Genomic DNA, 12,500 nt, shown 5'->3' on the forward strand with positions numbered 1-12,500 from the left:
GTGTGTGTGTATGTGTGTGTGCGTGTGTGTGTGTGTGTGTGCGTGCGTGATGTGTGTGTGTGGCCGTGTGTGTGTGTGTGTGGCCGTGTGTGTGTGTGTGTGTGTGTGTGTGTGTGTGTGTGTGTGTGTGTTTCTTCCTTCCCTTTCAATGTCTCTGTCCCTCATGCATAATTCCTGCGTTTTCAAGTACAGACCTGTGTCAGATTTGTGGTTCATGAACGTGGTTACGTTTGAATACAGTATGTCGTTCGATCTCTCTCAGTCTCTCTCTCCCTCCCTCCCACTCTCTCTCTCTCTCTCTCTCTCTCTCTCTCTCTCTGTGTCACTCTCTCTCTCGTTTCAGTTTTCTGTATATGTTCTTGTCTGTTTGTCTCTCTGTCCGTCTGTCTCTCTGACATTGATTTGCTTTGTTAACATAGTTTTGCCATGAGGCAAACGATCTGACTCCCCCACCCCTCCCCATTTCTCTCTCTCTTTCATCTATCTTTCTGTCTTTCTCGCACTTTCTCTTTCTCTCTCATCATTCTGTCACCACCACCACCACCCCCACACACACACACACACCGCATCTCTCTGTCTCTCTCCCTCCCTCTTTCTCTCTCACTCACTCTCTCTTTCTCTCCCCTAGTAATGTATCTGTCTCTCTTCAACCTCCACCCCACCCCCACCCCTGCGCAACCACCTGCTCCACCTCCTCCTCCTCCCCTTTACAGTACCTTCCCCCTTACCACCCAAACCCTACCCCCCTCATCCCCCGAAACTCCTGTCGTGTCACGAGTTACATAACTGCTCTGCTGCTACACCCGAAAACTCCAAGCCAAGCAGTCCATCCAGTTCTAGAATACTTAATCACGCTCCAATTTGCTCCAACATGGAGAAGAAAAGGTGTGTGTGTGTGTGTGTGTGTGTGTGTGTAAGAGGGCGGATGGTGCAGAGGAGTGAGGAAGGAGGGGGAAAGGGAGGTGGGGGTGGAGTGGAGGACAAGTTGGAGAGGGGGGGGGAGGTAAGGGGTGAGCGAGGTCTTACCATGACTCATAGGCTTTCTTACCCGACACTTCGTTACACTCCCGAAATGTCCAGTTTTTTTTTTTTTTTTTTTTTAAACAGCTGGTGATGTCATCCAACAGTGACATGATAGGGTGATGGAGTGGGGGTGTGGGGTGGGGGCTTGGGGGTGGGAGGGAAGGGGGGTAATGGGAGGGTGGGGGGCGGGGAAAGGGGTGAGGAGTCAGATCTCCACTTTGTCGTTAATTTTGTTTTGTTTTTGTTTTTTGTTTTTTGGTTGTGTGTTTTTTTGTTGTTTTTTTTCCCCTTTCAAGGGATGATGTCATTCTTCAGAGGCTGATGGGACAAGCTCTTTGTGTGTGTGTGTGTGTGTGTGTGCGTGTGTGTGTGTGCATGTGTGTGTGTGTGTGTGCGCGCGCATATATATATATATATATATATATATATATATACATATGTGTGTGTGTGTGTGTGTGTGTGCGTGCGTGCATATGTACATGTTTGTGCTTGAATGCATATATATATATATATATATATGTGTGTGTGTGTGTGTGTGTGTGTGTGTGTGTGTGTATGCGTACGTGCGTGCGTGCGTGTTTACATGTGTGTTCTTGCACGCGCGCGCACACACACACACACACACACGTGTGTGTGTGTGTGTGTGTGTGTGTGTGTGTGTGTGTGTGTGTGTGTGTACATCTGTGTGCGTGTATGCGTACATATATATTTATAAATATATACACGTGTGTGTGTGTGTGTGTGTGTGTGTGTGTGTGTGTGTGTGTGTGTGTGTGTGTGTGTGTGTGTGTGTGTGTGTGTGTGTGCGTGCGCGCGCGTGTGTGTGTGTGTGTGTTCCAACAGAACGTGCTGTGTTTCGGACGAACTCGCTGCGTGGTGGAACTTCCCAAGCTGTGCACCAGGGACTACTGTAGACCTCGAGCCACGTGCAGAGGTGAGTGTACGACACAGTCAGCTTCTATCACAGACTGACAGGAGCATCAACTTCCGTGCCCTTGTTGATGAAGCACACGATAGTCATTCACACAACAGTACTGAACCATCAGGTTTTGAAACCAGCACCACGGGAGCACTGTACGGTGAAGATGAAGGTTCGATGAACGACCCCAATCCAGCACGAGTTTCACTTCACGTTCGATTATCAGTTTTGCTGCTTTTTGTTTCCAACATTTTTTTTTCTTATTCAGACAAAGGTTTACAGATACAGAATTTATATGTTTTGTGCATTAGAAAGTATAGGGTAAGCATATAATTAAGTTCTAGGTAATGACAAGTCCACAACAGCAAAACAATATATGTTCAATGGCAAAATTCCAAAGTAGCATTGCATAGCTCAACTCTTTCCATGCGAACGGCGAAAGAGACGACGCGACGTTAACAGCGTTTCACCCCAATTACCATCATCAAAATATTGCATGCGGAAGGCTCTTATACTGAAGACGTGATTGTTGACAAAGAATACCACAATTCTGACGACGGAAGCTAAAGGTTGTGTCATTCAGACACCCACTGGACATCCGAGGGGTCTGTGTAGAGGAGAAGAGAGGACTGGCCGTACTGAGTGAGTTAATCTTGTATTAAACAGTTATAAAGTGCCCGTTTTTCCACAAACTTGTTATATTCCATAGTTACGATGAAGGCTCAGTTTTGCTTCTTTGTGAATGGTAAGTGGGTATTGGTTTCACAACGCATCAACTCGTGAGCACATATTCACCTCAGCACCTAAAAGCACGTGCGCCACTGGCCTATCTCCACAAATCGGGTTCGAATCAATACAGTAACACAGCCACACCATACAGGGAATCTTCCATTTACAGAAAAGCAACATTACAAAAACCAAACTTGATGTCATGACAAACCTCATTGCCGGGTTATTTTTTTTTCTTTTTGTGAAACGCCCACTATTCTTTCAACATTTTATAGGATATACATATCACCATTATACACTATCAATTGTGACTGTGAAGCAACTATTTACAATGGTTTAGCCTCAATGCATATAATACACCGGGCCAACAGCAGACAAAGAGCTGATTGATCAATGATTTCTCCATTGCAATGGGAAGTTGTGTACAGCTCAGTGTTCTGTGAAGGATTGTGAATCTCAGACTAGCAGTCAAGATTACGCTAGCTCTCAGTGCTTCAGCTATAGGGGGCTTGTTGTCCTTTTGGGAACGATCCCCAAAAGCCGACTATCCTGAAACCAACCCTCTTGGCTGAGAGAGTGGGGATGTAACTTTGGCAAAGACACTCTCCACTGTCGTCAAAGTTCTGGCCCAGATAGTCGGCGGGACAGCAGTTGCCTCCTCTGCTGTTCTGATATTCATAGTCGGACACGACTGACTGTCATATATACGACACGGGTCTGGTTCGCCTATTCCCGTTTTGCCTACTCTTTGATCGCGCAGCTACTCTTCCTCAATGGTCTCTGGAGAGTTTGACTCTTTGTACCGTTTCGCCTTCCCGCCAGTCCTCTTTTACCTCTCTCTGTGTCTCTGTCTGTCTGTCTGTCTGTCTGTCTGTCTGATTGTCTCTCTGACTCTGTCTGTCTCTGCCTGACTGTCTGTGTTTGTCTGTCTGACTGTTTGTCTGTCTGTCTGTCTGTCTGTCTGACTCTGTCTGTCTGTCTGTCTCTGTCTCTCTCTCTCGCCCCCTCTCTTTCTCCGTGTCTCTGTCTAGGTCTGTGTCTGTGGCTCTCTATCTGTTTGTCTGTCTGTGTCTGTCTGTCTGTCTGTCTCTCTCTTTCTCTCTCTTTCGCTGTCTGTGTCTCTGTCTGTCTGCCTGCCTGCCTGTCTGTCTATCTGTCTGTCTGTCTGTCTGTCTCTCTGTCTCTCTCTCTCTCTATGGGAGGGGGTGTGAATGGACAACGGATTGAATACACATTGAATGAAAGGTGAAGTGAGAGAGTGAAGTAAATTTCATCAACAACACAAGACCGAAAAAGACCTCTTTGTGCATGTGCATTTTTATTTCTTTTCTTTTTTTTTCTTTTTTTTTTTTTTAGTTATCGCAACTCTGTGCTCTGACACTTCAGCATCAAACCATCAAAGTGCCAAAGCGTCTCTCCCCCCTGCATCCCCTCAATTCTTTCTTTCTCTCTCTCCCTGTCTCCATCCCATTCAGTTCTGAGCACACAAACGCACACACCATGGGTCCATTTGTATACGCGTGCATATCTCTCTCTGTGCCTGTATTCTTTCGTGAAGAAGGTGGCAGACGTTTTATCTTGACAATTAATTCAGTGCCCCGTGAGGGTCTGGGTTCGAATCCCGCTCTCGCCCTTTCTCCCACGTTTAACTGAGAGAAATCAAACTGAGCGTGTAGTTATTCGGATGAGACGATATAACCGAGGTCCCGTGTTCAGCTCGCACTTGCTGCGCGCGCACAAAAACAACAACAACAAACAAAAACAACAACAACAACAAAAAAACAAAACAACAACAACAACACACACACACACAAAAAAAAACAACCCAAGTTGTTGTCATCTGGTAAAATTCTGTACAAGAATTCCACTCTGATAGGTACACAAATATGATTATATCGTCAAGTCTCAACACTCAGCTCTTCCAAGTCTGGTCTTAAAAACCCACCTCTTCCCATAATAGCCTCCCTTGCCAGCCTCTTCCGTGTCTTTAATTTCTACAGTTTTAGAGTTATGCATGCGTGTGAATGACTGGTGCGAAAGCGCTTTGATTTGTCTCTGCACAAGATTCAGCGCTATATAAATTCCATTATTATTATTATTATTATTAAGCATGCACCCAAGGCCTGACAAGCGCGTTTGGGTTATGCTGCTGTTTGGCAATCTGCCTGGCAGATGAAGCGTAGCGTATATGGGTTTGTCCGAACGCATTGACGTCTCCTTGAGAAAGTGAAACTGAAACTGGTGTGTGTGTGTGTGTGTGTGTGTGTGTGTGTGTGTGTGTGTGTGTGTGTGTGTGTGTGTGTGTGTGTGTGTGTGTGTGTGTGGTTGTGTGTGTGTGTGTGTGTGGTTGTGTGTGTGTGTGTGTGTGAATTGTTCTCCCCCCCCTCCCCCTAATGTATCTTATTATCACCATGCGTATGACTTTATCTAGTGTTGTGTAGTGTAGACCCTGTTCAGGACAGGGACTGAATGTTAAAAAAAATAAATAAATAAAATAAGCACGCCAGTTTTTGGTCTCGTCATGTCTTGTCTTGTTCCTTCCTCCTCTACTCCCTCATTCCTCACATACGGTTGTTGTTGGGGTTTCTCTCTCTCTCTCTCTCTCTCTCTCTCTCTCTCTCATCGTTTTTGACCTACATTTCAACATCCGTTCACCACCCCCTACAACCCTCCCTGCCCCCCCCCCCACCTCTCTGTCTCTTCACCTCTCAAGGTTTTTGACCTAATTTTCAGCATCCGCTCCGCCCCCTAATCCCCCTCCCCCCCCCTCCCCCCTCCCTCCTTTTCGCGAAAACTGTTCTTTTGAAAGTCTGAAAGAGTTTCCTATGACAGGGACTAATCTCCGCTCTCTCTCTCTCTCTCTGTCTCTGTGTCTGTTTGTCTGTCTTTCTCTGTCTCTGTGTCTGTGTCTGTCTTTCTCTGTCTCTGTGTCTCTGTGTCTGTCTCTGTCTCTCTGTCTCTGTCTCTCTGTCTCTGTCTGTCTGTCTGTCTCTCTCTGTCTCTGTCTGTCTGTCTCTGTCTCTGTCTGTCTGTCTGTCTTTCTCTCTCTGTCTCTGTCTGTCTGTCTGTCTCTCTTCCATTTTTCCTGCTGGGCGCTGACTTCACACCAGGGGTTAATCTCTTTAACCCTGTCAGTCCTGGGTCTTATTAACCCTTTTTCTGTTCGGCCTCACTGTGAGGGAGGTGGGTCGGTCGGCGAAATATCACCCACGTTTTCAGTAGGAAGTGAACACTGATCCTTTTTTTCTGACGTATTTAGGTCGTCAGAGTCATCGCTCAAGTGGTATAGAGACAGGAAAAAATCACGACGTGTTTGTCAGTGTCGGTGGGGGTAGGGGGTGGAGGGGGCGGGCGGGGAGGTGGTGGCAGGGGGCGGATGGGATTTAAGTGGGGGTGGAGGGGGGGGGGGTTAGCAAGGGTAGGAAGAGGTTTTTGTGCGAAGTAAGTTGCTTTCTGAGGCAGGGAAATCGCGTTTCTCGAACGATATCCATTGTGTGCAACACGTTACACCTCTTCGCGTTTCGCCCACGTTTTGTTCTCGAAAACCGGACCAAGATGGCAGAGTGGGTAAGACGTTTTTGTGCCAGTTCAGAATCCGTGAGGGTCTGGGTTCGAATCCTGCTCTCGCCCTTTTTGACTGGAAAATCAAACCGAGCGTCTGGTCATCGTGAGGAGACGAGAAATCTTTTTTTTTTCTTCTTCTTCTTCTTCACTCATTCAGTACGGCCAGTCCTCTCTTCTCCTCTACACAGACCCCTCGAATGTCCAGTGGGTGTCTGAATGACCCAAACTTTAGCTTCCGTCGTCAGAATTGTCGTATTCTTTGTCAACATTCACGTCTTCAGTATAAGAGCCTTCCGCTTGCAATATTTTGATGATGGTAATTGGGGTGAAACGCTGTTAGCGTCGTCTCTTTCGCCGTTCGTATGGAGAGAGTTAATGTTCAGCGGTCATAACTTTGACCATTATTAACATTTTTGCATTGCCTTATCTGTATGCCATTAATCATTAGTTGGAGAAAAAAAAAAGTCAAGGACCAAGGGGAGGGCGGGGAAGGGAGTGGAGTAGAGGGGGGGGGGTCTACTGTGCCTGGAGGGCCCTCAATGCCCTCAAGCAGAAGGCGTTGCAGGAGGGGGCCTCGACAACATCAGCTGGGAGGGAGTTCCAGTCGACAACGGTCCTCGGAAAGAAAGAATACTTTCTGTAGTCAGTACGACATAGGATTCTTTGTAGTTGTTGGTTGTGGTTGCTGCGACGACCACTTTGATGCTGCCGCTTGAGGTCGGCGCAGGAGACGCAAGCTTGATGGAATCCACGTGTGCAGAATGCACTTGGCGCACTGATGAAGAAGAACCCATGGCAACGTGAGTGTTGTCATCTGGCAAAATTCTGTATAAGATATCCACTCTGATGGGTGTACACAAACATAATTTTTTTATATGCTTTTTTTTTCCTTTTTTTTTTTTTAGTGGGGCCTCCAACCTCCTCTTTTCCCCCACTTTTTTCTTTTCTTTTTTTTTGTTGGGCCTCCATCCTCCTCTTTTTTTTCCCACATCTTTCTTTTTCTTCTTTCACAAACTCATATTTACCTTTCATGCACCACTTCCCCCCCCCCCCCCACACCTTAACTAATCACTTTCATTCTTTCCCCTATCGTCTGGCGCAGCAATTGCCCCAGTGTGTCTTGAGGCATGCATTTTAAGAATATTCGATGTCTGTGTACATTTGCCAGGGTTTTTTGATGTTCTAGTGTTCTGATGTATGCATTCTAAACATGTATGACAAGTGATTACATCTTAAAAACAAACAAACAAACAACAACAACAAAAAACCCAAACATTTTAAACAAATGCACCGTACATTCATCATGTATGTATCATGAAAAAATCATCTCCCAATTGTTTTTGTATGCAAACAAACTGAGAATATTTTATGACTGTTTTTGTGATAAAAAAAAGAATATATATATATATATATATATATATATATATATATATATATATATATATATATATATATTATCATATATATGCATGCACCCAAGGCCTAACTGAGCGCGTTGGGTTCTGCTACTAGGTCAGGCATCCGCCTAGCAGATGCGCATATGGATTTGTCTGAACGCGGTGGCGCCTCCTTGAGAAACTGAAACTGAATGTGAAAGTGAAACTTGTTCTCTGATCGCGGTGTTGTTCACCTTTTCTGTCAGTGTGTCTTCTTCTTCTTCTACGTTCGTGGGCTGCAACTCCCACGTTCACTCGTATATACGCGAGTGGGCTTTTACGTGTATGACCGTTTTCACCCCGCCATGTAGGCAGTCATACTCCGTTTTCGGGGGTGTGCATGCTGGGTATGTTCTTGTTTCCACAACCCACCAAACTGCTGACATGGATAACTGGATCTTAAACGTGCGTATTTGATCTTCTGCTTGCCGTATACACACGAAGGGGGTTCAGGCACTGGCAAGGTCTGCACGTATGTTGACCTGAGAGATCGTAAAACTCTCCACCATTTACCCACCAGGCGCCGTTACCGAGATTCGAACCCGGGACCCTCAGATTTGAAAGTCCAACGTTATAACCACTCGGCAATTGCACCCGTCACACTCAAAATGTCTTTGTATGCAAACAGAACTATAGTCTGGTGCGCAAGGCGTTGGTGAAACGGGAATCGGCGAATTGGACCCGCACCTGGTGGTGGTGTGGGGGTGGGGGGAGGGGGGGTTGGGGGGGGGGGGAAGGTGGTGGTGGTGAAAGGATTTAGCAGGGATTACCTTGCCTTACCTCCTATGATAACATTTGACATTATACGCCCCTCCCCCCCCCTTCCACCCCCCTCCCTTTAAAAAAAAAAAAAATTGCTCACCGCATCTGTTTCCCCCCCATTCCCTCTCTCCACCCTTCCTTCCCCACTCTTGACACATGACTACTCTACTTTCTCCTCTTCACTCCTCATCTGCGCGCCACAGACGCGCGCGCGCGTGCGCACGCACGCACATACACATACACACACATACACAAAGCGTATACACACACACACACACACACAACATACAAGCGTACACACACACACACACACACACACACACACACACACACACACACACACACACACACACATGTACACATACATAGGCACAAGCGAACACAAAATTTTCCCCATCACCACCCCACAACTTCCACCATGTCGTGTCGCACCCCGCACCCCCACCCCGAATCCCCCCCAACCCCCCTCCCCCCCCCCCAAAAAAAAAAAAATCCTGCAGCTGATCGTTTTTATTTTTCCTTATCCCTTATCGTCGCACACTTCCCTCTCCCCCCTCCCCCCCAAATCCCCTGCTCCCCCCCACCCCCCTGCCCCGCCCCTCGGCCCCACCCCCACTGCTGACTTAATCTCCTTTGCAGGCAGCCCTCCGTACTTCTAGTCTGTCTGTGTCGATCCCCCTTGGGGGAGAGGGTTCAGGGGGGGTTCAGGGGGAGAGGGTTCAGGGGGGGTTCAGGGGGAGAGGGTTCAGGGGGAGAGGGTTCAGGGGGGGTTCAGGGGGATAGGGTCAGGGGGAGAGGGTTCAGGGGGGGTTTCAGGGGGAGAGGGTTCAGGGGGAGAGGGTTCAGGTTAGGGGTGGGGTGGAGGGGTGGGGTGGAGGGGGGGGGGAGGGGAGACAGACAGACAGAGACAGAGACAACTAGGCCATTTCATATCAGAACTGTTTAAACAGTGGCTGATCAGAAAACTTGACAGCTTTCTCTCTCTCTCTCTCTCTCTCTCTCTCTCTGTGTGTGTGTGTGTGTGTGTGTGTGTGTGTGTGTGTGTGTGTGTGCGTGCGTGCGTGCGTGCGCGCGCGCGCGCGCGCGCGTGTGTGTGTGTGTGTGTGTGTGTGTGTGTGTGTAGCATATTCATCCAGACTCATTCAGAAACCCCACAGCTCCATGCCTGCTACAGCTCCTCTCCAGTTGCATTGCTCAGACGGAAGAGCCCAGTATGGTCGTAACCCGCTACTAACTGTGCTGGAGACCATTGCAGTGAAAAGTAGGATTGTCCACTAAATCGGTGGAAACCAATGGACAATATTGTTGACTTAATTGGTCAAACAAAACTTCGTCTTCAAGCTTCCGGAATCAGCAAACGGTTCAGTTTAGAACGCCAACTGGTACAAGCACAAGCAAGAATAAACGAAATGAGAATAGTGTATTGGTGCGGGAATACACGTACTAGGTCTACAGGGGAAGTAAGCATGGTACGAGATAACTCGTACCTGGAGTTGATTGAGCATTAAGGCTTCGGAAACATTATACGGAAGTTTTGTAAGACTTTAACGTAGCTGCATACACACATTAAGATACTTGTATACATGCATATATATATATATATATATATATATATATATATATATATATATATATATATATATATATATATGTGTGTGTGTGTGTGTGTGTGTGTGTGTATGTGTGTGTGTGTGTATCTTGTAATGTGTTTTTCTTTTTGTCACAGCAGATTTCTCTGTGTAAAATTCGGGCTGCTCTCCCCTGGGAGAGCACGTCGCTACACTACAGCGCCACCCATTTTTTTGTAATTTTTCCTGCGTGCAGTTTTATTCGTTTTTCCTATCGAAGTGGATTTTTCTACAGGAACAACCCTTTTGTTGCCGTGGGTTCTTTTACGTGCGCTAAGTACATGCTGCACACGGGACCTCGGTTTATCGTCTCATCCGAATGACTAGCGTCCAGACCACCACTCAAGGTCTAGTGGAGGGAGAGATAATATCGGCGGCTGAGCCGTGATTCGAAACAGCGCGCTCAGATTCTCTCGCTTTCATAGGCGGATGCGTTACCTCTTAGCCACTATAATTATATATTATATATATTGTAATATTTACAAAGCTTATATTGTACATATGAATGTGAACATATCTAATTTATATATAATTATATATAAGACAATATAAGGGGGGATTGGGGGTGGGGGGTTATCATGTGTCTAACGTGAAACACATTCCAGCAGCCTACGAAAAGATTACGAGACTGTCGGACGGACTGACCAAGTCTGTTTTCAGTGCACTGCGGCGTTTTCTATTCTGTCCTTTCCCATCCTTCTTTCTTTTCTTTCTTCCCTTTCTTAAATCATCTTTTAAAGCGTTACTCTACCGTGACATGCTTTTACAATCAGTGCTGTCGCCGTAGTCATCATTGTCATCAATGTTCTTATATCATCATCTTCATAATCACCACCACCATCATGCCACCACCAGCCAGCAATGTCATAAGCGTCCTACTCCTCCTCCTCTTCTTCTTCTTCCTCTCCCTCCTCTCCCTCTTCCTACTGTTCATTCCTCGAAATAATTGCAAAGAAATAAGACTGCTGGGTCTGAAAGAAATGAAATTATTGAGTCTGAAAGACATGAAACTGCTCAGTCTGTAAATATGAAATTGTTGAGATTGAAAAAAAATACGACTGCGGAGTCTGTGAGATAAGATTGCTGAGTCTGTAAAGATCAGATTGTTGAGTCTAAAAGAAATACTGTTGTTGAGTCTGAAAGAAATACGATTGCTGCGTCTGTAAAGATAAGATTGTTGAGTTTGAAAGAAATAAGACTGTGGAGTCTGTGAGATAAGATTGCTTAGTCGGAAAGTGAGTGCTGAGTCAAAACAACAACAACAACAAAAACACCAAAAAAAACAAAACAACAACAACAAACAAGACTGTCTTGTGAATAAAAAATAAACTGTTGAAATAAGTATTGAAATAATTTCCAGCAACTGATGTTCAGTAACCCATCACCCAATCGGGACGCCATACTGGTAAGAACCACTCGCTGCGTTTGAAGGCAGGTAAACAGAGTACAACGAAAACGAGTTTGTCGCGTACAAACTCTTTCTCTCTCTCTTTCTTTTTCTTCTTTTTGCGTGCTGGCATATCACATTTTGACATGACTTTACTTCCTGGAGTGAACATAGCTTTTTTTGGGGGGGATTAACTGGGAGCCATTGGATGTGTGCGGGGTGGGTGGGGTGGGCGGGTTGGTGTTGACCTGGAAGCAGAAATACCTCTGGGTATGACCAGTAAACAAGTGGACCACATGTCTTCTCCGCAGTGAGTCAGCAAAAAAAAAAAAAAAAAAAAAAAAAATCACCTGAACTGGAAATGTCCCGTTTGCCCTCATGTCCTGGAAAAATGTGTGTGTGTGTGTGGGGGGGGGGGGCGGGGGGGAGAGAGAGGGAGAGAGTGTGTGTTTGAGAGAGAGAGAGAAGGAGAGAGTGTGTGTGTGTGAGAGAGGGGGGAGAGAGGGAGAGTGAGAGAGAGTGTGTGTGTGTGTGTGTGGGTGGGGGGAGGGGGGGGGGGGGGGGGGGGGGGGGGGGGTGCGGAAAGGAAAGGGGGCAGAGAAATGAAACGAAAGGACAGGACTGACATTTCTGTCACCCCGGCAATTATGGGGCACCCCCCCCCCCCCCGTTCCCCCTACCCCCACACCCCCCTCAGACCCTCCCCCCCCCCCCCCCCCCCCGCCCCCCGAACCCTCCTACGACCCCCATCGCGTAAACAACCAGCGTTCGCCTCCTTTCACCCCCACTTCCCCCCCCCCCCATCCCCAACCCCACCCGTCTTCACCCCACCCCACCTCACCATCGGAATGACAGGCAACACAGGAGGGTCCCTGGGGAAAAAAAAAAAACCCACCAACTAACTCCCCTGGAAAAAAAACAGCGTCAGGGTTAAGGTGTGTGTGTGTGTGTGTGTGTGTGTGTGTGTGTGTGTGTGTAGTGCGTGCCAGGTACGGCACAATCTGATGACGCAACGACTTCTTGTTGCGGCGGTGGTGGTGGTGACGATGGAG

General features: G+C 47.0%; 1 protein-coding gene across 1 annotated transcript in view; it reads left to right on the forward strand.

Annotated features, from left to right (window-relative positions):
* The window catches only part of LOC143281603 (uncharacterized), a 52,480-nt gene that overhangs the window by 29,142 nt on the left and 10,838 nt on the right, over positions 1–12,500 (forward strand). Inside the window, exon 4 of the mRNA XM_076586846.1 lies at positions 1,867–1,957. Coding sequence (XP_076442961.1) covers positions 1,867–1,957 — 91 coding nt within the window. The remainder of the gene's footprint in view (positions 1–1,866; positions 1,958–12,500) is intronic.

This window comes from Babylonia areolata, chromosome 4 (genome assembly GCF_041734735.1).
Source record: "Babylonia areolata isolate BAREFJ2019XMU chromosome 4, ASM4173473v1, whole genome shotgun sequence".
In the NCBI taxonomy this organism is placed as follows: Eukaryota; Metazoa; Mollusca; class Gastropoda; order Neogastropoda; family Buccinidae; genus Babylonia; species Babylonia areolata.